Here is a 27,814-nt window from a genome sequence, read left to right as displayed (position 1 = left end):
TGCCTCTAGTCCTCATTTTGCTAGATAATTGGAAGTATAGTCTCATGAACTTTTTTTCCAGGTTGACTTTGAACCATGATTTTTCATATACAAATAGTTTTAAAAAATCTAGGATTATAGGCATGAGCTGCTGGAACCTGATCAATACTGAAACATTTACCATAAAGCCAGCATCAGGAATTTCTAAAAACTTAGGTCTGGTCAAGGGTACTGAAAATTACAGATAGTTTGACATATACAGATGTGAGCAGGTAGCTATGAAGCCTGAGAAATTAGACAGTCTGGGAGCACAACAGGAAGTTTTGCACTTGTTTCTCTAGATTCAGAACTTTCATATATTTATAAAGAAAAAAGAGAGAGTCCTTACCTCCAAAGAAAGCTAAAGCCTCCAGACCACACCCAAAGTCACTGGAATTCATTTGGGCCATCAAGTGGTTCAAGATGCTGAGGAAACAGGAGGGATGCCTCCTAAGAGGGTGGGTGTAGCTGTGCATAGCTGCCACTAGAGCCAAGGGTCAAAGGTGCCTCCCGACCTCACCATAGCCAGTCTTCTCTGAGGAAAGAAAGGGATAAGTGTAGACAATCACCTGAGAATGCAGGCAGCTGTCTGGGGAGAACTCAGGATGTGACTGCTCATAATGTCCTATCCAGTGTCCTTTCACAGGTGTGCAATGTGCATGCCTGGCTCTTGCGTTCCTGTACGCAGACTTTTATATACTCTACTAGGTGAAATCCATGATGAGCTTTACAGGATTTGGGGAAAGAAGAATGGCAGGGCTGCTCCAAGGAGACCCACCACTGATTCTCCTCGCTGTCTATTCTCTGGGGCAGTTGGGACTCTGGCCTTGCCCTGGGGGACTTATCACACTCTTAATCTTCCCTGGTGACATCGACTCCCAGGTTAATTCTTCTCCTGGAAACTGGATTTTAACAAATTCTCCAGGGCTTACCCCCTGCTTGCTATTTCTGCACATCATCTACTAAAGTTGACTCTGAGTCCTGAGAACTTGTTTTGTCCCACATATTCTGGCTGCCTAAGTCCTTTATTCAACAAATGGTGTCAATTAACTGACCAGATGACAAAACTCTTGTCCATTATCCTCTGTCCAAGTTATCGAGGGACTCACGTCTATGTCAGGGCTGCAATTCTCCTTTCCCCTCCCTTTGTCTCCTGCTGCAGAGCTTAGCAGTGTGCTTTTGGTAACCTCAGGTCTTCCTTCACTGACTTATAATTAACAGGTGACACTGATGTAATGGATGTCTGTATGGATGTCAAGTTCTTTGTTGTTCCCATCTACCCTCTTGTGGGTGCACACAGGTGCCTATCCATCTGTGAGCAGAGGAGGGGTGTGGACAGGACTTGAGATGATGGCATAGCTCTAGCTTTCAGCTGTCACTGCTTCATTTCATGCCTTCCTCTTCTCTCAGCCAGCTCTTCCCTTCTCAGTCTCCAGTCTCTCTTCAGTCATTCTCCTCACCAGTCGAGCCTACTGACGTTTTGTTATCTTATTACCCTTAACTTTCTAAAAAATGAATGATACAGTCTTATATATCACTTATAATATATATATATATACTCCCAAATGTTACTGCCCCAAACAGTTCATATTTATGAATTATTTTTGTAGTAAAGAAAGAAAGGATGAGTCTTTTCTGTTGTTCTCTTTTAATGGTGAGTATATTGTGAAGGTCATGTCTCAGCTTCTTCCCTAGCTTCTATCCAGGTCACATGGTCTCACTCATTGCTCCCAACCCATTGTATACTGTAAGTCTCTTCTGTGTAACAAAATTTCCCTGAAATGAGGAGAGAAAGAAATCCCTTGTAACTTGTTGTCTCATCTGGCTACAATCGGGTTATGGAGTTGCCACATCCATCTTTGTTGCCCCATTCCTTCCACATTCCCAAACTTGACAATACTATCCCATATTTTCCTACTCAATGAACACTGAGTACTGAATCTCTCACCTATAACTAGAGGAATAATGATGTTTGGGTGGGGTGGGGGTGGGGTTAGAGGACAGTGGTGGTGAAACCCATGTTTCAGATACACTCTACCCTCTAGCTACCAAGATCTCAGCTGGCTTGTAAACTAATTCTACTTTGTAGTCATGGTCTCACTTAAATTTAATGATCATGTTCCAACAACCACTACAGTGTAGAGTGTTTTTGATAGAGTAGTATAGCAATGTGTAAATTGGATGTGTGAATTGATGTGTGAATTGCTCTTAGATCTTCTCTTCAGTGCCTATGTTTTAGGCCATAAATTTCTGTCTGTCTGTCTGTCTGTCTGTCTGTCTGTCTGTCTGCATACGTGTGTGTATGTGTATGTGTGTGTGTGTGTGTGTGTGTGTGTGTGTGTGTGTGTATGTGTGATGGTACTGGTGTTCGAACTTAGGACCTAGATACTCATCCTCAGCTTTTTAGCTCAAAGCTGGTGCTATACTACCTGAGCAACAGTGCCACAGTGATACTAATGTTTGTTTGGTGGTTAACTGGAGATAAGTCTCAGAGTTTCCTGCACAGAATGGCATTGAGGGCTGAGCTCAGATCTCAGCTTCCTGAGTACCTGGAATTTGTGGGGACTCCTAGCTAGTGGTGTAGGAGCTCTTGCAGCTTGCAACCTGTGCTTCAACAAATACACACTCAGTGATGTACACACCCAGTGATGCAAGCAGTCCGGAGCCAGAGGGTGCCTGGCCCCTCCCTCCTAGAGCAGGAGCCCCTGGATACTCCTGGTGAGTGGGGCAGGTCTCAGGACACCATTGGCTGATGGTCGCATTCAGGGACGCCCCTATTTGCTGACATGGTGGCCACCGCTATATCTGTATTTAGCTAGAGCGTTTTCTAAAATAAAATTAGATCTGCACCAAGAGTCTGGTCTCCGGAGCCTGTGTTCCCGGGATTATACTTGGGTTCCTTTGCCATTTTAGCCCCCTTGTAGACGTCCGAGAAGGACCCCAACAGGAATTATAGGTGTTTCAGGAGGATTCCTGTTCTCTTTCACACTTAGTCTCCACCTTGCCAGATAAAGATTATCACCAACTTCTTCTTGGGCTGCTAAATTTTCTGGCCTCTATTGAATTAGGCTGAGAACCAATGACAGTATTTTCATAAAGATTTTCTTATTAGAACTTAGACATTTGCAAAAATTGGAAAAGGGTCGTATTGACAGAGATACATTTGTCTAATAAGCTACTGTTATTGTTTTCAGGTATTTTTGTCATGTTTACCCTTTGCCTAGCTTGAGCCTTTTTGTATGTCAAGTGTCATTAGCTTTATGTATATTTGTGTTTTATATTTCACGTGGGATTATTTCCTAGTGCTTAAAATATTATAAGAATTTGATTCCATAATAGGGAATCATGGGTTGTATCTGTAATTATTATCATTGTTTTGTGTCACTGGACATAAAATAAACACCTATGTTTCACTCTTTTTGTTAAAGCCAAATGAACAACGCCATTTGCTTTTTGTTTTCCTGAACTTGTTATGTTCCTACAACTGTGTACTTCCTTGATATGGGATTTTATTTAAGCATTATAAAATGCACACATTGGCAAATCTGAGAGAGAATAGGGAAAGGGTGACTTTGTCAAAAAAATGTACACTTTACCTGAATTATGCAACTGTAACCCTTCTGTGCATCACATTTATAACAACAATAAGAACTTTAAAATAGAGTCGGAGGGGCGCAGGGAGCGAGCCCGTCGGCGAGTAGGCGCTCCAGTCGGAGGCTGACCTGAATTGGAACTCGATCAGGGCCTGGAGGAATTCCAGTACACACCTGTTGCGCGTTTGGAACCGTGGCCCAGGGCACTGGCGACTCGGTTCGGCATTATTAGGAGAGCTCGTGATGTTTGGCATGGATGCACACTTCCCGAGAGACCGCGATTCCCAGATGGTAGTGATGACTTCCTTTTTATGAAGCGGAGCTCCGATTAAGTAGTGTTGAGACGCAAGTGTCAAGTGTCTGTTACTTACTCCCGAGGGCCGCTACAATATTACCAACTCCGGCACCAGCGACAGCTCCGTAGTACCTGTCTTGCAGGACACATACACCAGATGTGACCATGACCGACAAACACTTTTCACGTTTATAGACACGGAGCAAGATAAGCCAGAGTTGCATTGGCACCTTTCAAAGCAATGCAAAGTGGTTCCATTTGAAATACGTTGGTCTGCTTTATGCCAGACTCCATTCAAGGGACTGGAATAGTAGTGTATTTGTAGTTTCGAGGGTAACCATTTTGAGATTCATATACAAATACTTTTGAGGCACTAGTAAACATTTCTACCTGTTAGACAGATGGAACATAAGAGGAAATGAACGCGTAATTGCCAAGGGTGAGGGTGTGTTAAGTTTTCTTGGAAGACAGGTAGTATGGTAAAGAATCGTGGGTATTCACTTGGTCCAAGGGTTATTTTCCCAGCATTAAATTTTTTGTGTGAATGTGCCAGCAGTGGGATTCCTGCTTGGTTTTCTTGCCCAAGGCTGGTGCTCTACCACTGGAGCCTGGGTTTTTGCTAGTTAATTGGAGATGTAGTCTCCCAGGCTTTTTTACTTGTCTGGCTTCAAACCTCAGTCTCCCAGGTTTCAGCCTCCTAAGTAGCTTGGACCACCAGCGTTCATTCTAGGTTTGTCTCATTAGACAAGAACTCTAACCTTAACAGCATAGACTGGTGATTTAGTTCTTATTGTCATTAACGATTGATTTCTCAAGCAGTGACAAGGATCCTCATTAATAAATGCAGGAATAATAAATTAAGCTGTGTAGTCAGTCCAAAAAAAAAGAACTTTAAAATACTTCAAAATCCACACATGTACCAAAATATAACATGATACACATATAATGTACATTTTATGTGTCATTTATACACAAATATAAATTTGAAAAGAGAAGAAAACAACAAAAGTGGCCTGGTGCCAGTGGCTCATGTCTGTAATCTTAGCTACTGAGGAGGCTGAAATCTGAGGACCTGGTTCAAAGCCAGCCTAGGCATGAAAGTCCATGAGACTCTTCTCTTAAATTAACCACCAGATAATTGGAAGTGGCACTGTGGTATAAGTGGTAGAGTGCTTGCCTTAAGTTGAAGAGCTCAGGGACAACACCCAGGTGCAGAATTCAAGCCCCATAACTGACAAAAAATTTAAATTTATTAAATTTATTTGGTATTTAAATATACTGTGCTGTTCTGAGTCTTGTTCTCTGTGGATATTTGGTTAGTGTTTTCCTGGTGTCTTTTAATTTTCCCCCAAGTGAGTTAGAACCACAACTACTTCAGACATAACATTAAAAGAATATTTATTCAACTAATGCTATTGAAGCTGAAAATACAATCGTGGTTTGCAGAGCCTCAGTAAATTAGAGGAAAAACAGAGAGCTCTTGATCGAGGGAATTGAGATGGGTTAGATAGAAACAAGAAGGTCTAATGTCCTGTTCCATAGTAGAGTGACTCTAGATAGAAGTAATAGACAGTACATTTACAAGAAGATTGAAAGGATTCTGAACACTTGTACTGTAATGCAATGAGAGGAAGTGGAGGGATGGCTCAAGTGGTACAACTCTAGCATTGGACTACAAGACAAATTTAAAGTAGCAAACCCTATGTTCAAAACCTTGTATTATCACAAAACAATAAATAATATAGAAGGTCATTAATAAAAATATTTCAGATGAACACATTTAATCTGAGTTAAATAGTTTACATTAAATATGGATGAAGACATAATATAATATACCATTTATATATTCATATATAATTTTAGGCTTATATGTAGCATAAGGAACAAAGGTTCTTTCTACAAATGAATCCACTGACTAGACTAGATATAGACAATACATGTGAAATCCCCTCACCATGAGATAACGTACATATATTTAGATGTGTCCTTCCATTTTTAATGGGGATACACTTTTATGGTTTCCACATGGTCATGCAGAACAAGTGCTTCTCACCTAGGGGTACTTATTGTGAAGGGGTACCTTTACATTTTGCTGTGGCATATTGAACAATAGTGAAGACTCTTGGGTCCTTTGCTGAACTATAGAATTCAAGTAGAATACAGTGTAGCACACATACTTAATTCATGTGGAATCAGATACTTAATCTTATTAAACCAGAGTCAGCAGTCCTATAAGCAATAAAGTGATGTAATATAGAGATCTATTTCCTATTCTAATGTGAGACATCTACCACATAATACTAAATAAGAAACGTAAATCCTTGGAGATCGGCGGAAGATGGCAGCGGTCCAGTGTGAGATGTACTGAGCTCCCACCAAGATTCAAGTTCTGGCAGCGTAGGGGACAGTTCTTTACCAAAAATTGATCCTACGTAAGCTTTAGCACCACAGAGATCTCAATCAGAGAGGAAAAAGGCAGAATATCGGCACCAGAAGACAGCGTGGAGCCTTGCCAGCCACAGAGCAGACAGCGCTTCACGGTGGCGCAGACCCGCCGGCTGCAGATGGAGCCACACGGAGCCTGTGCAAGCCCAGAGCCGACACCCAGCCGTGCATGGACCTGCCAGCTTCACAGAACCGGAGAATCCAGCAATTTGTGAGTACCTCCGAGGAGAACTATCCACTTCTGCTTGTGGAACGGCATTGGGAGGGAGCCCCCTTCCTCACAAGCTGAGAGCAGCGCCATCTTGACTGCTGGCAAAGACCTGGCCAAAGCAATTGGAAACTGAGAGGTGATGCTCACAAAGCCATCATTCTTACTGGCAAAGGATTTCCCAGAGATCCCTTAGCTCGGCCACAGACCTGGTAAACAAAGCCGCCCATGGATCTTTCAGCTTTGTTTTACCAATCAAGCAATCTGATCCGAAAAACCGCAAAGCCAAATCACAAGAGAAAAAGACTTTGTGAAGTGTTTGGATCCCGAATTTAGTGGAGACACAAGCTTCCTATCCTGCCCCCCTCCAAAAAAAAAAAAAAAACTAAAGAATACCCTTTTTCTTTTTTTTTTTCTTCTTTAACCCCTTTTAATTTGCATTTTAGGTGTTCTTATTTTCTCTTTGCCATTTTACCTATACCTTTTTTCTAATGTTATGATTCATTCCTTTTTTTTTCTCCTCTCTTTTCCCGCATTCCTTCTGTCACTGTGGTCATTCCTAGAAACACAGTGACAGCTCTGGGTACAGTTTGAATAAAAATGATATCCATATTGATACAGTAACCTGCTTTTTAAACTCCTGGTTCTCAACCCTACTATCCCTTGGGTAAGAACTCACAGTAGTGAGGGATCTCCCCACCTTTTCTTTTTTTTTTTTTCTTCTGTTTTTGGTTTGTTTTTTGTTTTTTGTTTGTGTGTGTGTTCTGTTTTCTTTTATTTTGCTGTTGTTTTGTTTCTCTTTTCTTTTTAAAATTTATATCACTGAAATGTCCTATATCTACCTCCCTCTTTTCTCTATATATTCTTCTTATTACACTTCTTGTTTTCATAAGTTTTATCTAAGTTCATCTAAACTTCCTACCCAAATATTCTACCTGTCTATCACCTTAGGTCAGTTATCCTTACACAATACCTTTTCTTCATTACTATAATAATCTTGCACTCCTGCAGTATTCTTTTCGTCTTGTCGTCTTTCATATTATTTTTCTATCTCTGGTCCTCTGTTCATCCTTCAACTATTATAATGCAAGGATCTACATTTGATGGTTGTTGAGCAATGCTGTGTATCTAGGTGTTGAATTATACTCTAGGTACAGAGGGACTTAAATAGAATAGAGACCGGATTGAGGGGCTTATTGTTTTGGTCATAAATCGGTAATCTGTGGTTGTATAGATTTGTATATAAGTGCACAAAAAGAAAGAGAGAGAGAGATATTACCAATCTAAAAGAGCGAACATCTATTGTCAGCCAGCTAAAAAGGTCTAGGTTGGTTATATCTGAAAAATTATAATCTTGTTTAGTATTAATCTTGCCCCATTTTCAAATGGGCAGAACAAGAAACTCAGGAAAAATGTCAAATCAAGGAATAGCACCTCCTACCCAACATAAACAGGCAATGGAGCAGTCAGTGGCAAATCTAGAGGAGATTCTTCCAAGTGCTATACAGATGCAATTGATAAATATCATTAATGAAAAGTGTGAAAACATAAAGAAAGAGATAAGACATAGCTAATCAAGAGGAAACCCTAAACAAGGTGATATGTAAAAAAGGGGAAGCCATAATGGAGGCCATAATAACGGTTTTTCAAAGAAAAATGGATGAATTCATAGAATCCACAAACAAAAAGGTAACTGAACTCCAACAAATGTCCAAAGAGAATAAAGCTGCTGAGCTAACCACTCAAATGGAAATCAAGGAGCTAAAGAAATCCACACATGATCTAAAACAAGAGATGCAAGACATCAAAAATGAGCAATTAGAAGCAAGGGAGATGAAGAATAAAGTAGAAAGCTTTGATAGCAGGTTAGACAATGCAGAAGAGAGAATTTCCGGGATTGAAGATAATTTAGTTGTTATAGAGAAAGAACAGAAAATGAGTCAATCCAAATCTAGGAAATATGAGAGAGTGCTTCAGGAGGTCCAAGATACAATTAAGAAGCCTAATTTAAGGCTAATTGGTAATGAGGAGGGTCTGGTCAATGGTATTGGAAATATACTTCAGGGAATCATCTCAGAGAACTTTCCAAATATCCAGAAGGGCAGGCCCATCCAGGTACAAGAAGCTTTTAGAACCCCAAACAGACCTGGCCAGAAAAGAACATCCCACTGCTACATTATAATCTGAACTGGATCAATAGAGACCAAAGATAGGATCCTAAAGGCAGCCAGGGAGAAGAGAACAATCACCTATAAAGGCAAACCAATCAGAATAACCCCAGATTTCTCAGTAGAGACCATGCAAGCAAGAAGAGATTAGAAGGATATATGTCATGCCCTGAAGTCAAATAACTACCAACCAAGAATACTGTACCCAGCTAGGCTCTCATTCATAATTGAGGGAACAATAAATACATTCCATTCCAGGGAAAAGATGCAACATTATGTAGCAACCAAACCAACATTACAGAAAATTCTTAAAGATGTTCTACACATAGAAAACCAACACAAATGTAATACACAGAAAGAAATGGCACCTAAAACTCATAACATCTAAGTACCACAAGAACTATCAAGACACAGGCCCTAATGAAAGCACGTAAAAATGGCAGGAAATAATCAATATTTCTCAATCATGACTCTCAATATCAATGGACTTAACTCTCCAATTAAATGACATAGACTACTTAGTTGGATCAAAAAGCAAGATCCATCATTATGCTGTCTTCAAAAGACACATCTTACCCAAAAAAACAAACATTTTTTTGAAAGTGAGAAGTTGGAATAAACTTTATCAAGCTAACGGGCCCCATAAACAGGCTGGAGTTGCCATCTTCATATCAGATAAAATAGACTCCAAACTAAAATTAGTGAGAAAAGACAAAGAAGGTTAATACATACTACTAAAGGGATCTTTCCCCCAGAAGGACATAACCATCCTAAATATCTACACACCTAATGCCGGAGCACCAAACTTCATCAAGCAAACTTTACTTTCACTGAAACCATACATAGATCGAAACACAGTGATTGTTGGTGACTTTAACACACCACTCTCACCGATGGACAGATCAACCAGGCATAAACTCAACAGAGAAACCTTAGAATTGAACAACTGTATAGACCAACTAGATCTAAAAGACATCTGCAGATTATGCCACCCAGCAACAACACAATATACGCCTTTTTCAGCAGCACATGGAACATTTTCCAAAATAGACCAAATTTTAGGGCATAAAACAAACCTTGGCAGATTCAGAAACACAGAAATTATTCCATGCACTCTCTCAGACCACAAGGGCATCAAATTAGAACTGAACACCCATCTCTACCAACGAAAACCCTGTACCTCATGGAGATTGAACAACACATTGTTGAATCACCAATGGGTGATCGAAGAGATCAGAAAAGAAATCCAACAGTTTATGAAATTTAACAAAAAGGAGCACACAAAATACCAGCTCCTTTGGGACATGGCAAAGGCAGTACTCAGAGGAAAATTTATAGCTCTGAGTGCCTACAATAACAAATTAGAAAAATTGCAAACCAACAATTTAATATGTCACCTTAAGCTCCTGGAAAAAGAGCAACAAACCAACCCTAATCCCAGTAGAAGAAAGCAAATTATTAAAATCAAAACAGAATTAAATGAATTGGAGACCAATAAAACTATACAAAGAATCAACAAAACAAGGAGTTGATTCTTTGAAAAAATTAAGAAAATTGACAGACCTTTAGCAAATCTTACCAAAAAAAGAAGGGAGCATAGCGAAATAAACAAAATCACAGATAAAAATGGTAATAATATGACAGAAATGACCAAGAGCCAGAGTATCATGAGGGAATACTTCTCAAATCTTTATGTCAATAAATTTAAGAATCTAGAAGAAATGGATGAATTCCTAGCCAATATTAACATACCCACACTGAACCAAGAAGAACTTACCCAACTAAACAGGCCTATTTCAAGCACTGAAATAGAAAAGCCTAAGAAAAGCCCAGGGTCAGATGGATTCACAGCTGAATTCTATAAGGTCTTCAAAGCAGAGCTCACACCAATACTCCTCAAGCTCTTCAATGAAATTGAAAATGAAGGCTCTTTACCAAACTCATTCTATGAAGCCACTATAACCCTCATCCCCAAACCAGACAGAGATTCATCAAAGAAAGAGAACTATAGACCTATTTCTTTGATGAACACCGATGCAAAACTTCTCAACAAAATACTGGCCAGCCGTCTACAACAACTCATCAAAAAAAATTATACACTATGATCAAACAGGATTCATCACAGGAACGCAAAGCTGGTTCAACATACACAAATTAATTAATATAATTCAACACATCAACAGGAGCAAGGACAAAAATCACATGATTGTCTCAATAGATGCAGAAAATGCATTTGACAAGATCCAACACCCCTTTATGTTAAAAGCTCTGGAGAAACTAGGATTCCATGGAACATTCCTCAATATAATACAGGCTGTGTATGACAAACCCACAGCTAGTATTATACTTAATGGTGAAAAGCTAAAGCCATTCCCTCTAAAATCAGGAATGAGACAAAGATGCCCACTCTCTCTACTCCTCTTTCACATAGTATTAGAATTCCTAGCCAGTGCAATAAGGCAAGAAGCAAGCACAAAGTGGATCCAAATAGGGAAAGAGGAAGTAAAACTTTCCCTCTTTGCAGATGACATGATTCTGTATTTAAAGAATCCTATAGACTCCACTCCCAAGCTCCTTGAGCTGATTCAAAACTTTGGAAGGGCAGCAGGGTATAAAATTAACCCTCAAAAACCAATTGCCTTCCTCTGTGCCAACAGTGAGAGGAATGAGGCAACAATCAGGAAAGCAACTCCTGTTGCAATAGCCTCAAAGAAAATAAAATACCTAGGAATTAGCTTAACTAAGAATGTAAAGGACCTTTTTGATGAAAACTTTCAAACCCTGAAAAAAGAAATTAAAGCAGAACTGAGGAAATGGAAAACCTCCCAACCTCCTGGATTGGAAGAATCAACATAGTGAAAATGACAGTCTTGCCAAGGGCTATTTACAAATTCAATGCAATACCCATCAATATCCCAATGTCATTCTTTAAAGAAAAAGAAGAGGCAATCCAAAATTTAATATGGAATAATAAAAGACCCCGTATAGCAAAAACACTCCTTGGTAGAAAGAACAGCACAGGAGGAATTTCAATCCCAAACTTTAGACTCTATTACAGAGCTATAATTATCAAAACAGCTTGGTACTGGCACAAGAACAGGCCTGAAGACCAATGGAATAGAAATGAGGACATAGATAGTAAACCACAGACCTATGGCCACCTAATCTTTGACAAGGGAGCCAAAAAAAAAATAAAATGGAAGAAAGATAGCCTCTTCAACAAGTTGTGCTGGCAGAACTGGTTAAGCACCTGCAGAAAACTAAAGTTGGATCCTTCTTTGTCACCCCGTACTAGAAGTAACTCCAAATGGATCAAAGACCTGGAGGTAAAGCCGACACACTGAAAACTTTACAAGAAGGAATAGGAGATACACTAGGCCTCCTTGGCACAGGTCGAAACTTTCTTAATAAGGACCAAGAATCATGACAAATCAGAGAAAGGCTGGATAAGTGGGACTGCATTAAACTTCAGAGCTTTTGTATGGCAAAGGACATAGCTAGTAAATTAATTAGGAAGCCTACAGAGTGGGAGAAGATCTTCACTAACCATACAATGGACAAAGGCCTCATATCTAAAGTATATCAACAGCTCAAAAAATTGAATCATTCCAAAACTAATCTCCAAAGTAAGAACCATCCCAGTAGAAGATGGGCCAAAGATTTAAAGAGAGTCTTCTCTGAAGAAGAAACAAAAATGGCCTATAGACACATGAAGAAATGCTTGACATCTCTGGTCATAAAAGAAATGTAAATCAAAGCAACTCTAAGATTCCACCTCACTCCAGTTAGAATGGACAGGTTCAAGAAAACTAATAACAACAGATGCTGGAGGGGATGTGGCCAGGAGGGATCATTACTACACTGTTGGTAGGAGTGCAAACTGGTTCAACCACTATGGAAAGCAGTATGGCAGTTCCTCAAAAGACTAAACATAGAGCTCCCCTAGGAACCAGCAATTCCCCTAGTAGGCATTTACCCAATCATCCAGAAACAAGGACATACTAAATCCACTAGCACAACAATGTTCATTGCAGCACTATTTACTATAGCAAAGATATGGAACCAACCCAGATGTCCCTCAGTTGATAAGTGGATCAACAAGATGTGGTATTTGTACACAATGGAATTCTATGCTGCTGTCAGAAAGAATGACATCACTCCATTTGTTAGGAAATGGAAAGACTTAGAAAAAATCTTATTAAGTGAAGTAAGCCAAACTCAAAGGAACTTAGGCTCAATGGTTTCCCTTATTTGTTATAATCAGTAGAAACCTTGGGCTCTCCTAGCAAGATTTGCAATACAGCAAAACCTAGATACATAAGGCCATATAGTAGGACACTAAATGAAAGGATCTCTAGGATACAGAAACAAAAGCCATATAATGAGTGATTGTTGTCCTTAAAGTACTATGTTATCTCTCATCTCTTTTGCTGTCCCTTGGTTATCTCATATTGTTACAGTATCTCACTTTGTTTTCTGATATATTGGATATATTTTTATTTGTTTATTTGAAATTGGATACTGAAGGGGGGAAAACAAGATGAGGGGTGGAGGTGGGGGGGAGGGAAATGGAGACCAAGACATGAGAAAGGGTATCAATGTATGTGAATTAATGCACCTTCTATCTGGCAGATATAATGTAACCCTTCTATTAATTACAATAAAAAATATATGAAAAAAGAAATGTAGATCCTCAAAGTTTATATTGCCGAGTTCAAGCCCCATCACCCACACACAGAAAAAAGTAAATAAAAAAGATAATTTGAAAAGTGTATGTTAACAGTGTCTATTATTATACAAGTGGTGTGTGTGACAATTTGATGGAGTAATAAATAGTAACTGGGAAACTCTTAAGTGCTGGAGTGTGAGGGCAGGATATATTTTCCAAGGACCTTCTTCAAAGCACCCATGACCTCCTTATTTCTGAGGCTGTAGATGAGAGGGTTCAAGGCTGGGGTAACAATTGTATAGAAAAAGGAGAAGATATTGTCTTGTTTGGGACTATGGAAGGAAATGGGAAGGACATATACAAATGTGGCAGGGCCATAATACATTCCAACCACAGTCAGGTGGGAAGAGCAGGTGACAAGGGCTTTCTTCCTCCCCTCTTTGGAGGGCATGTGGAGCACTGTGAAGAGAATCAGTGTGTAGGAGATGAGAATGGCCACAAGTGGAGGAATTAGAAACATCACACCCATCAAGTAAACCATGAGCTCATATCTAGAGGTGTCTGCACAGGCCAACTTCAGCAGAGGGGGGATCTCACAGAACAGATGCTTCACCATCCGGGATTTGCAGAAGGGATAGTGCATAGTGTAACTGGTGTATACGAGGCCGCTCAGCGATGACACAATCCATGTTGTCATCACCATGAACCAAAGAACTTTTGGACTCATGAAAGTTGTATAGTTGAGAGGATGACAGATGGCCACATACCTGTCATAGGCCATATATGCCACAAGAATATCCTCAGCACTGCCCAGCATCAGTTCGAGGAACATCTGAACTGCACAGCCAGCAAAGGAGATGGAGTTATCTCCACACAGAAAGTCCATGATGGCCTTTGGGGCTATAACTGATGTGAGGAGAAGGTCAAGGAGAGAGAGCTGCCTGAGCAGGAGGTACATGGGCACGTGGAGCCTGGAGTCCATGGTGATGAGCAGGAGCAGCAGCCCATTGCTGGTCAGGGACAGCGTGTATAGGATTGTCATAGCGGCACAGAGCAGTTCAGGAAACCCACTGTCATTGAGAATGCCCACCAAGATGAAGCTGCTTCCCAAGGTTGAGTTCCAGACCTCCATTCTGTGTCTAGTGGAAAACTTACTAAGTGATTTCAGTCAAAATTTGAGTGGACTCAGGCCAACCAGGGAAATCCCATGGAAGATCTATTCACCCCTTATTTTCCTGTATGCTTTCTGATATGTTTCAATATTTCCAGTGAATTATAATGATCTTTCATTTAAATGGATATCAGACATGTGGATTATTGCTAACCAGAAGTGTATTGCATATATATATATATATACATATATATATATATTTATATAAAACAATCAAATTGAATACACTCAGGCATATGACTTAAAAGAGAAAGAAAACATCCCTCAATCTGTAATCTTGCAATAACTATGGAATTGTTATAATAAACCTAGGGGTTTCCATGTTTACTATCTATTTGGGAATATTGCTCATTTTTTAAATTTTTTTTTATATCGCTCATTTTAAACGTGGGTTTCATGCAAGACTCTTTGCCATTTTCCTCCTTGACCTGATGTCTGCTTTATTTTCTGCTTTCTAAGTTTTTGTTAGCTTCATACACACAGGAATCACTAGGCCTTATTTAGTTGATCTCTCGTAGTCTTCAAATATACTTCTCTCCTTGATAGGTGAACTCTTGATCTGCTGATGGAAATAGTTTCTGGCCTAATATAAATGGATGGGTGAGATAATTTTAAGTAATAACTTGGTAGAAACAGTACAAAATTATTTAATTTCCAAGATAGTGGTAAAATATTTACTTAGTGGATGGAAAGGGATCTGTGGAGGCTTGGTAGCAATTTCTAGTAATAAAGGGTATGTATTTAAGATGTCAGATTCATGATCGAACATTGTAGGAATGGTAAAAGCCATCCGACTACCTAAGACTCACGGAAACACTCTGAGCATAAAGTATACACTTTCCCCTCACAAATCTTAGGAATGCATGGTAAGATGCTGGTTTCAGTATACTGAATGTAAGCAATAACACTGGTGGAAGAGTTTGAATTGGAACAATATAGGGCATGCAGGGTGTGTGTGTGTGTGTGTGTGTGTGTGTGTGTGTGTGTGTGTGTGTGTGAAAGCAGCCACTAAGTTGCTCTTTTTGTTGTTGTTGCTTTTTGTTTTTTTGCCAGTCCTGGGCTTGGGCTCAGGGCCTGAGCACTGTTTTGGACTTTCTCAAGGCTAGAGCTCTACCACTTGTGACTCATCTATGTATGTGGTACCAAGGAATCAAACCTGGGTCTTCGTGCATGCTAGGCAAGCATTCTACCACTAGGCCAAACTCCAGGCCCCGTTTTGTTTGTTTGTTTGTTTTTGTTGTTTTGTCAGTCCTGGGGCTTAAACTCTGGGCCTGGGCACTGTCCCTGAGCTCTTCAGCTCTAGGATACTGTCCTACCCCTTGAGCAATAGGACCACTTCCTGTTTTCTAGTGGTTAATTAAAAATAAGAGTCTCATGGACTTTATTGCCCAGGCTGGCTTTGAACCATGATCCTCAGATTTTAGCCTCCTGAGTAGCAAGGATTACAGGTGTGAACCATCATGTCCAGCTAAGCCTACTCTTTGTATATGTATTTCTAGATGTATAGAAGACCTAAGAGATACTAGAAGAGAAAACTATTCACTAAGTTTTATTTCTTTTATATGTGTATACACATTTGTATTCACATATATGCAAACCTTATCTGCTGCTTCTATCAGCTGAGAGAGGCCAGAATGTATACATTGGGTATATCTCTTTTGTATTGCTTCGCTATTTTTCAGCATATTAAATGATTAATTGATTTCCATGTTACCTATGTATTGGGACTGTGTTAAAAAGACTCTTACAATGTAGACTCAGGCTACACTTAATATATAGATCTTCTTCTGTGTGTCCCTTTAATGCTTAGGATTACTGGCATCACCATGCCTGTTTTAATTGGCTTTTATGACGTATTTATTGTCAAGAAAGTATGTGGGAGAGAGAAACTCAAACTAATATATTGATATGGTTATCTGATGGTCCTCTTTTGAGGTAGATTCAAGGAGTTCTTATCAGACAACTAGAGTCTTGGAAAATGCAGTATTGAGACAAAAAAAAGAAAGAAAGAAAGAAACCATGAAGATTGAACTTGGAGCCCTGGTATCTCCTTGTCTCATTTGTGCATGCTGGTGTTCTACCTGTTTTGTCATACTCCCAGCCCACTTTTTCACTGTCTAATCAAATCTTACGGGCTTTTAAGGTGTAGGCTGCTTTAAACCATGTTTTTAAGATGTCTGCCTTCTGTGAAGGCAGGATTTATGGGCATGAGCCATGGGAACCCAATATGGAATGAGAATTTTACCCAAAAACCATCATCAGAAACTTTAGAAACTTAGGTCTAGCCAATAGTACTGAATATTGAAGTAAATGCCTCCTGTATGAGGTATGTAGATACCAGCACCAATACAGATGCATGTGTCTATAATCAAGCACCTGGAGTACAGATATAGCTAGTGCATGGTAAAGTCTGAGGACCAAGACAGTCACAGATCAAGACACTAATTCTTGGTCTTGTTACCCAAGATGCCCGCTTCCACACACTTTCTAGAGACAGAGACATAACTCTTACCTCTAAAGGGGAAAGAGACAGGCTTCAGATCACACCCCGTGTCCTGGGAGTCATTTGTGAGGTGAAGTCATTTCTGAAGAGTCTAAAGATGCTGAGGAAAGACAGGGGGTATCTTCTGAGGGGGTGTGTGTGGGCATGCATGGCTGCTGGTAAGATCGGGTTAAAGGTTCCCTGCTGTCCCCACCATGGCCAGTCCTGTCTGAAGACAGGGATGGATGTAGACAGTCATCTGAGAGTCCAGGCAGATGGCTGGGGAAGCCAGGAGTTGATTCCCTCAGAAGATCCTCATATAGTCTCTGTTCCCAGCTCTGCACTGTTTATAGATAAAGATGATTCCTTGTACTCAGACTTTCATATACCTTCCAGCTGGAGTCTAATGAAAGAGGGGACTGGAAGGATTTTTGGAAAGGAGAATTGTCAGGGATATTCAAAGGAAACATTCCATTGTTTATCCTTACTGTGTCAGAGGCAATAGGGAGTCTGGCCTTGTCCTGAGGGATTTTTCACTGTCTCCTCCTCCTTGGTAACTTGGGCTCCCAAGAAAATGTTTCTTCTGAAGATGGATTTTAATGAGTCTCCACGGGCTGCAGCTCCTGGCTACCATTTTAGCAAACATCACTATGGAATTAGTCCTGACTTGATGAATGGTTCTATCCCGTCTGATTCAGCTAAGGATGGCCCTGGCCAAAGAAATGAGATTTGATTCAAAGGCATTTGACAAAATCCAACACCCCTTTATGCTAAAAGCTCTGGAGAAACTAAGACTCCATGGAACATTCCTTAGTATAATAAAGGCTGTGTATGAAGAACTTACAGCTAACATTATACTTAATGGTGAAAAGCTAAATCAGTTTCCTCTAAAATCAGGAATGAGACAAGGATGCCCACTCTCTATTCCTCTTTAATATATTATTAGAATTCCTAGCCAGAGCAATAAGTCAAGAAGCTAGCATAAAGGGGATCCAAAAAGGGAAAGAGGAAGTGAAACTTGCCTTCTTAGCAGATGACATGAATCTGTATTTAAAGAACCCCATAGACTCCACTCCTAAGTTGCTTGAGCTGATTCAAAACTTTGACAAAGAAGCAGGGTATAAAACTAACCCTCAAAAATCAACTGCTTTCCTGTATGCCAACAATGAGAAGAGCGAATCAGAAATCAGGACAGCAACTACTTTTGCGATAGCCTTAAAGAAAATACTTAGGAATAAACTAAGAATGTAAAGGACCTTTATAATGAAAACTTTAAAACCAGAAAAAGGGCCAGGCAGGGTGCCTCACACCTGTAATCCCTACTACTCAGGAGGCTGAATCTGAGGATCAGGATTCAAAGGTAACCTGGGCAGAAAAGGACTTGAGACTATTTACTCCAATTAACCATTAGAAAATGGGAAGTGGGGCTTGACTCAAGGGTAGGCCAAGTTTAAGCCCCATGACCCACCAAAAAAAAAAATATCCTGGAAAAGGAAATTTAAACAGAACCGAGGAAGTGGAAAAACCTCCCATGCTCCTGGATTGGAAGAATTAATACTGTGAAAATGGCAATCCAACCAAGGGCTATGTACAAATTCAATGCAATACCGATCAATAATATCCCAATGTCATTCTTTAAGGAAATAGAGGAAGCAATCCAAAAATTCATATGGAATAATAAAAGACACTGTATAGCAAAACCAATCCTCAGCAGAAAGAACAGTGCTGGAGGAATATCAATATCAAACTTTAGACACTATTACAGAGGTATAGTAACCAAAACTGTTTAGTACTGGCACAAGAACAGGCCTGAGGAATGAGGACCCAGAAACCAACCCATAGACCTATGGCCACCTAATCTTTGATAAGGGAGCTAAAAAAATAGGATGGAAGAAAGACAGCCTCTTCAACAAGTGGTGCTGGCAGAATTGGTTAAGCCTGCAGAAACTAAAGTTGTATCCTTCTGTATAACCTTGCAGAATTAATTCCAAATGGATCAAAGACCTTGAGGTAAAAGCAGATACCCTGAAAACTTTACAAGAAGGAACAGGAGATACACTAGGTCTCCTTGGCACAGGTTGAAATTTTCATAATAAAGACCCAGGAACATAGCAAATTAAAGAAAGTTTGGGCAAATGGGACTGCATTAAACTGCAAAAGACATAGCTAGTAAGTTAAATACAACGCCCACAGAGTGGGAGAAGATCTTCACTAGCCATACAACAGATAAGGGCCTCATATCTAAAATATATCTACAACTAAGAAAATGGAATCTCTCCAAAACAAATCTTCAAAGAAACAATCATCCCATTAAAAGGTGGGCTAAAGACTTAAAGAGAGACTTCTCTGAAGAGGAAATAAGAATGCCTATGGAAACATGAAGAAATGCTTGACATCTCTGGCCATAAAAGAACTACAAATCAAAACAATTTGGAGATTCCACCTCACTCCAGTTAGAATGGCCATGATCAAGAAATCTAATAACAACAGATGGTGGTGGGGATGAGGCCAGGAGGGATCACTACTACACTGTTGGTGGGAGTGTAAACTCCTTCAACCACTGTGGAAAGCAGTATGGCAGTTCCTCAAAAGACTAAACATAGAGCTCCCATATGACCGAGCAATTCCACTCCTTGGCATTTACCCAAATGTCCACAAACAAGGACATACTAAATCCACTAGCACAATGATGTTCACTGCAGTATTATTTACCATAGCTAAGATATGGAACTAAACCATCTGCCCCTCAGTAGATGAATGGATCAAGAAGATGTGGTACTTATACACAATGGAATTCTATGCTGCCATCAGAAAGAATGACATCGCCCCATTTGTAAGGAAATGGACAGACTTGAAGTAAATCATATTTATATTCACCATAGCAAAGATATGGAACCAACCCAGATGTCCCTCAGTTGATGAGTGGATCAACAAGTTGTGGTATTTGTACACAATGGAATTCTATGCTGCTGTCAGAAAAAATGACATCGCCCCATTTGTTAGGAAATGGAAAGACTTAGAAAAAATCATATTAAGTGAAGTAAGCCCGACTCAAAGGAACTTAGGCTCAATGGTTTCCCTCATTTGTCATAACCAGTAGAAACCTTGGGCTCTACTAGCAGAGATCTGCAATAGAGCAAAACCTTGATATATAAGGCCATATAGTATGAAGCTAATTGAAAGGACCTCCAGGATACTGAAACAAAAGCCATATAATGAATGATTGTTGTCCTTAATGTACTACGTTATCTTTCATCTCCTTTGCTGTCTCTTGGGTATCTCATATTGTTGCAGTATCTCACTTTATTATCTGATATATTGAATTTATTGGTATTTGGTTATTTGAAATTTGATAGGGAAGGGGGGAAAACCAAGACAGGGGGTGGGTGGTGTGTGGGGGGGAGGGTGATGGGTACCAAGACATGTAAAAGGGTATCAATGTATGTGAATTAATGCACCTTCTATCTGGCAAATATCATGTAACCCTTTTATTAATTACAAAAAAAATCATATTTAGGGAAGTAAGCAACTCAAAGGAACATAGGCTCAAAAGTTTCCCTTATTTGTAATAATTAGGACATCTGGGACTCTTCTATCTGTCAAAACAAACAAAAAGTTCTTTGTACAAATGCATAAAAGTAACTAAACTAGATACAGGAAAATTTCATATGAAACCTTCTCAGCATGAAATAACTTCTAGCCACATTTAGATAAATTACCTTCTATTTTTCACACAGGCTTACATTTCACTGGAGTGCAGTGCAGTCTTTTTTTTTTTTTGCTAGGCAAGCACTCTACCAATAGGCCAAACTCCCCTGTCCCTGCCTTTTTTTTTGCTGATAAATTGGAGATAGAGTGTAGAGGAACTTTCGGTCTGAAAGGACTTGAAATGACAGTCCCACCATATCAGCCTATTGATTAGCTAGGATTATGAGATGGGCCACCGGTGCCTAGCTACAGTTCTAAACTTCAGATGTGTCAAAAGATCAGTATTAATTTTTTTCTGAGTAGTTACTAGTCTCTTTGAGATATTTTCATGTAATCCATCCATATTCTATGTTTTTCTTTACTTTCACCTTCACAGTTTGTGTTTACTGAGACATCTGTAGGTCTCCAGTAAGAACCATGATCCTCAATTGGAACAAGTTTCTCCTCTTATTCTTCCTAAAAACATTTGATCCATCAATCTACACTATTTTTTTTTTGCCAGCCCTGGGGTTTGAACTCAGGGTCTGAGCACAGTCCTTGGGCTTTCCTCAAGGCTAGCGCTCTACCACTTGAGCCACAGCACCACTCTTGGCTTTTTCTATGTATGTGGTACAGAATCAAACCCGGGTCTTTGTGCATACTAGGCAAGCACTCTACCAATAGGCCAAACTCCCGGCCCATCAAGCTACACTTTAAAAGCCTTTAAAACCTGCCATTTGTGATTTGATCGTGAATATATTCAACAGAAATTAATTTATAATATGGGTGTGTGTATAAGACTCAGCTTCATAATCCACAACAAACTGAGTTTTTAGAAATGAGCTTAAAAAGAAAATCCCATTCAGATATTGGTTTCATCAGAGGAATTAGTCTTGTGCTTTATGTAGAACATAAAAAGAGCCACAGACCATTTTACCTTGCTCTCTTTGAATTTCTCGCACAAATGCATCTCTACTTCATTATTCATCATTGTCCATTAAAAATGGTAAAACCATTGCTAACCAATGCTAAACTCCACTACTATTACCTGGGTGCCCTAAACTCACTGACCTTCCCAAATTTCTCCTCTTAAAGAATATTTTCTCACTGAAACAGTATTTTTTATATTTTTCTTTAAAAAACATTATTTTTCAATTGCCTGGTATCATAAGCCAAAAAAATAATAAAGCATGTCAATAACCCCATAATCCCTCCATATGACACATGTATATATTCTTTGGCCATGATCACGCTTTTCTACTTCTCTTTACAAGAAAAGAATAAAAACATAGTATTTTATATCCACTCTCTCCTCTGTTGATCTTCTATTTAAATATAAAATCCAACCAAACCAAGTGCTTTTCTATTTCCATAGGTCATTGTTGATGTGCTTGCTATATATAGTAATTGCTTGATTACATCTTTTCTTACCCCATTACCAACATACAATCAGCCATTTTCAGAAAACTTTTCTAGGGATCTAAACACTGCAGATTCCTGGTATTCTTCCTATTTCCCTTCACCCTCTTCACCTTTTTGGATCCCTTTCTCTTTATGTATCAGGAACTTCTTCAGGTAAATGAATAGACACTTTTTTCTTCTCAACCAAAACTCTCCTCCTGAGTAGTTGCTAGGTTAAATGCCATTTACCTGTTCTTGATGCCCAATGACCTGCCCATTTGCACTTTGTCAGGGGGCTTGTATATTTTTAGGGCAAATGATATACTTTCCATGTCTAATAGAAATTTCAAGCATAACCAAAGCCAATTCTTTCCCATTTATCTCCTTGATATCTATTCTCTTATTATCCTAAATCAGCCACAGTGCACATACAAATGTGAAATGAAAACATAAATATATTGCTTTCTCATCTGGATGCTGCTTCAGAGACATTGTCATGTATACAGTCCCATATCCTGGGTGAAGTATACTTTCACTTATCTTCTCTGCATTTGTATGTCAGTCCTAGTCATCAGGATCTTCTATCCATTGCTTAGCAATACTTTAAAAAAGTCCTGCATTTCCAGTCTTGTCCAGCTATGGTGAGTTTTCTGGCCAGCACACACTGACCTCCAGGTAAACGATTCAGATCACGTGAATTACCAACAAGGAGGCCATGATCATGTTTCAGCCATACAGTTGGCCCACGTCTGAAATGGCTCATTTGTGCCTACACAAACTCATAGCCTTCGCCTCCTTGCTTCCAATGCTCAGCTCATAACCATCCTTAATACCAGAGTTAGCTGTTCTCATAAATCTACAGTGTTCCTTCACCAAATCTGCATTGCTTACTACTTCTTATTTAAGCTCAGCTTAAATATTAGTTTGTCAAAGAACTTGCTAATCTAAGATAACATGCACCCAAACCCTGAACATGTTACCATTCATCTTGTTTTATTTTCATTATATTGATCATAATAGAAAACTTTCCTTTTCATGTCCTTAGTTCATTTCATTACTTCATTTCTTTCTCATTCTACCACACAAAACCTCTTGAGAATCCTTTGAATATGAGTGTGTGTCTGTGTGTGTGTATCTATTGACTGCATTGAAGACCATGTCAATATTTTAGGAGTTCTACATTTTCATGTAAAAATGTTAACGTTTTCCTTACCATACTACCATTTATAATTACAGTCTATAATATTGATAAGACATTTTCAAAACTATATAAAGAGCCTAGCACTGGTGGCTCATGCTTGTGATACTAGCTAACTTTTGGCCCATGCTTCCCAAGATGCATTTCATTTTAAAAATATCATTTTAAAGCATATGTAGCATCTCCAACAGATCCGATTATTAAAGAAGAGATAAACATATCAATTTGATGAGGAGAGGAAATAGTGAGAGGTAGGCTCTATTCATTGGGGTTTGAAGGCTGTACGTATTTTCCAAGGACTCTCTTCAAGGCACCCATGACCTCCTTATTTCTGAGACTGTAGATGAGAGGGTTCAGGGCTGGGGTGACAATTGTATAGAAAAAGGAAAGGATGTTGTCCTGTTTGGAAGTATGGAAAGAACTAGGCAGGACATACACAAATGTAGCAGACCCATAATACATCCCAACTACACCCAGATGAGAAGAGCAGGTGACAAGGGCTTTCTTCCTCCCATCATTTGAGGGCATGTGGAGTATAGTAAAAAGAATTAGAGTGTAGGAGATCAGAATGGCAGAAAGTGGTGGAATCAAAAAGATCACACCCATCACATAAACCATGAGCTCATATCTAGATGTATCTGCACAGGCCAACTTCAGCAGAGGGGGGATCTCACAGAACAGATGTTTTATCATCTGGCCATTGCAGAAGGGATAGTGCATAGTGTAACTAGTATATATGAGGGCGCTCAGGGATGACACAATCCATGTTGTCATCACCATGAACCAAAGAACCATTGGTCTCATGAAGGTTGTGTAGTTGAGAGGATGACAAATGGCCACATACCTGTCGTAAGCCATAAAAGCTAGAAGCAGGTCCTCTGCCCCACCCAAAATCAGTTCCAGAAACATCTGAAGGGCACAGCCAGCAAAGGAGATGGAGTTATCTCCAAGGAGAAAGTCCATGATAGCCTTTGGGGCTATAACTGATGTGAGGAGAAGGTCCATGAGAGAGAGCTGCCTGAGCAGGAGGTACATGGGCACGTGGAGCCTGGAGTCCATGGTGATGAGCAGGAGCAGCAGCCCATTGCTGGTCAGGGCCAGCAGGTAGAGGACTGTGATTGTGGCACAGAGCAGTTCAGGAAACCCACTGTCATTGAGAATGCCCACCAAGATGAAGCCGCTTCCCAAGGTGGAGTTCCAGACCTCCATGGTGTGTGGTCGCTTTAGTTGCCTAGAATCAGATGTCTAGTATAAGTTTTTCTAAGGGATTTCAGTCAATATTTGAATATTTTCATGCCAACTAGGGGAGCCATCAGGTATCCAGTGGAATATCTTTTAACTATCTGTGTTTCCTCTGTGTTTTCTGACTTGTCTCAATGTTTTCAGTGAATTATAGTGATCTTTCCACCATTGTGTTACAGACATATTGATTATTGCTAACTAACCAGTAAATGTATCATATAGGTCTTTATAAATAGAATATGCACAAATATCTTCAGAGAAATGAAAACATCTCTAATTTTATAATTACATAATAAACTTGGTATTGGTTACAATTGTAGCTACTTTTATGCTTGAAACCTACTTGGGTGTATATTTTATGATTAAAGTTTTTTCAAAGGATTAATTTTTGCCTTTTTCTTCCTTGACTTGATGGACATCTTACTTTGTGGCTTCAACGTTGTTGTTTGCTTCTTCCACTCAGGAATGTCTGTGTCCTAATCACTTGTTCTCCAGTAGTCTTCAACAGCCTCTTCTCCTTAATAAATATACTGTTGGTCTGCTGAAGGAAGTATAATTCTGGAGTAGAATGGATGAGTGAAATTGCTTTTAACAATAATTCGGTAGAAATAATAAAAAAATATTTAATTTTTCAAGGTAGTGGTAAAATGTTTATTCGATGGAAGCAAAGACAAGAAACTGAATGGGACCTCTGGAGATATGGTAGCAGGTTCTGTTAGTGAAGGATGTGTATATAAGGTGTCAGATATATACTACAGGCATTGTAGGAGAGGCAAGAGCCATCCCCCTACTTGAGGCTCACAGCAGCACCAGGAATGAGACAGCTTTTTCCCACTCACAAATCTTAGCAATGTTAGGGAGGATACTATTCTGACGACACTGAATCTAAATGAAAGTGCTGATGGAGGGACTGAAATGGAAAGAACATGATTTGCGCAATGTATATGAATGCATCCATTAACCATGAAGCCTGCTTTTTTAATAACTGCATTCCTAGTTGTTTGGAAAACATAAGAGGTACTGTGTGAAGGAAATGAAAACATTTCCACTAAACTGTTTATCCCTCTTTGATAGATAACTATTTGTGGCACCATTCATTTGGGTTCCCATCAGACTTTTGGTGAATGGGAATATTCATTTGTGCCAAAAGCAAGTACTACAGTCTTTTTAATTCCATACCAAGGCTTGAGCCCAGAGGCTGAGTGTTTTATTGACTGCTTATGCTGGTTCTCAGGTTCTTCTGAGATGCCTTCAGCCCAGCTTTTGGCTCTATATTTGGGCATGAAGCCTGTTGAACTTTTCTACCCAGGCAAATTTCATGATCCTGCAGGGGTTATCCCTCTGAATAGCTAGTATAGGCATAAAGTACTGGATTCTGATCAGTACTGAGACTTCTATCAGAAAGGTAGCATCAGGAATACTAGATTCTTGAGGTTGGTCACTGCTGTGTATCTTTCAGGTAGTTTCTCCTGTATGAGGTAGATATTCTTATCACATGACTAGATTATACATTGGTGTGAGCTATGAGCCTGTGAAATTGACTGAGAACAGAATAGTAACTCTTGGTCCTGCTTTTCAGTATTCAGTCTCTATACTTTTCAGAGACAAAGATACAACACTTACCTCCAAAGAGAAAAGGCACAGCTTCCAGGTCACACCTGTTATCCTAGGATTCACTTGGAACAGAAAGAGGCTCTAGAATCTTAGGAAAGAGGAAGTATTTCTAATGAGAGGGTTAGGTATGGACGTTCATGACAGTAACTAGAATCAGGAATCAAATACTTCTCCATTCACCATCGTAGCCAGCTCTCCCTAAGGAAGAGATGGATACAGATAATCACCTGAGAATCCAGACAGTATGCTGTTGGAGCCAGGCCCAGATTTCCTCAGAAGGCCTTCATGCAAGTTCCTTGCCAGAAAGTCTCTCCTAGATCCTGATAGGTTTCCTGGCCCAATCTTTCTTAAGTCCATGTAATCACCTTTCATCAACTCTCCCAGCAGGAGTCCATAAGGAAAAATAAACCTGGTAGAGACTGGCAGACAGATGAATGGACAGTGCTGCTCAAAGGAGATCCTTCATTGTTTAACCTCACTGCTCTGGGGCAATAGGAATCCTGATCTTGTCTTCAGGGAATTTTCATAGTCTCAACCTCCCTGGTGAAATGAGCTCCTAAGAAAGTGCTTCTCCTAGAACCTGGATTTTAACGAGTCCTTCCGGACTTGTCCCTTGGCCTACCATTTCTGCAAACATCATACATGAAATGAGCTCTGAGTCCCAGGGACTTGTTTCATCCCCTATGTTCTGGTTACCTATGTCCCTGATTAAACAGATGTTTTCCACAACTGACCCAGAAGCAAAGGGCCTTGATGGCCTTGATGCATCCTCTAAGTTATAAAGGGACTCAGGTCTGGGTTAGAGCTGCCACACTCCTTCTACCTCCCTGTGTCTCTTGTCCAGGATGTTATCAGTGAGCTTGTGGTAACCTCAGATCTTCTTTCACTGACCTTTAACACTGATGTAATAGATGGTTCAAGTTGTCTGTTTCCCCCGTCTATACTCTTTCAGAATGTGTTGTACACATGTGTCCATGCTTGTCTCTCTGAATTCTGTGAGCAGAGGATGAAGCTGGGCAGAGCTCTGAATGATGACCCAGCCCAGCCCCCAGCACTCATTGCTCCAACCCTTCTCATCTTCAGCCAGCTCTTCATTTTTTAGTCTTCAGTCTCTCTTCAGTCACTCTCCTCACCAGTTAAGGCTGGGAATCAATAGCTGGATATTTTCATACTTTTAAAAACTCAGCTTTAACAAATTAGACATATATTTTCATATATTGGTTATAAATTGCATTTATTCCCCCACTTTTTTGTCAGTTGTGGGGAAAGAACTCAGGGCCTGACCACTGTCCTTGGGTTTTCTCAAGGCTAGAACTCTACCACTTGAACCACAGCACCACTTTCAGCTTTTTGCTATGTATGTGGTACTGAGGAATCGAACCTGGGTCTTTATGCATGCTAAATAAGCACTCTTTTATTTTCTTCTTTTTTTAAATTGTAATGTATAGAGGGGTTACAGTTATATTCACCAGATAATAGGTGTATTACTTCTCACACACTGATACACCTCATATTTTTGTCCCCATTTCCCTCCTCCACTCCCTCCCAATCATCTTGTTTTCCCCCCTTCCCTTTCCTATTTCAAATAAAAAAATAAACGTATATACAATATACCAGGTAACA

The 27,814-nt window shown here is 39.7% G+C and overlaps 3 protein-coding genes across 5 annotated transcripts in view; 1 reads left to right on the top strand and 2 right to left on the bottom strand.

Annotated features, from left to right (window-relative positions):
* LOC150053280 (uncharacterized) overlaps window positions 1-27,814 on the top strand; it is a 187,980-nt gene that overhangs the window by 155,396 nt on the left and 4,770 nt on the right. The gene's annotated exons all lie outside the window — the stretch shown is intronic.
* LOC150053282 (olfactory receptor 2AG1-like) lies at window positions 13,578-14,528 on the bottom strand. Its single transcript, XM_090348595.1, has one exon. The coding sequence runs from the start codon at window positions 14,526-14,528 to the stop codon at window positions 13,578-13,580; it is 951 nt and encodes a 316-aa protein (XP_090204721.1).
* On the bottom strand, window positions 23,594-24,544 carry LOC150053281 (olfactory receptor 2AG1-like). The gene has a single exon (XM_090348594.1). The coding sequence runs from the start codon at window positions 24,542-24,544 to the stop codon at window positions 23,594-23,596; it is 951 nt and encodes a 316-aa protein (XP_090204720.1).

Source organism: Megascapheus bottae, chromosome 16 (assembly GCF_031878675.1).
Source record: "Megascapheus bottae isolate mThoBot1 chromosome 16, mThoBot2.hap1, whole genome shotgun sequence".
Classification (NCBI taxonomy): domain Eukaryota; kingdom Metazoa; phylum Chordata; class Mammalia; order Rodentia; family Geomyidae; genus Megascapheus; species Megascapheus bottae.
The sequence above is the reverse complement of the archived record's forward strand: the minus strand, read 5'-3'. Positions and strand labels throughout refer to the sequence as shown.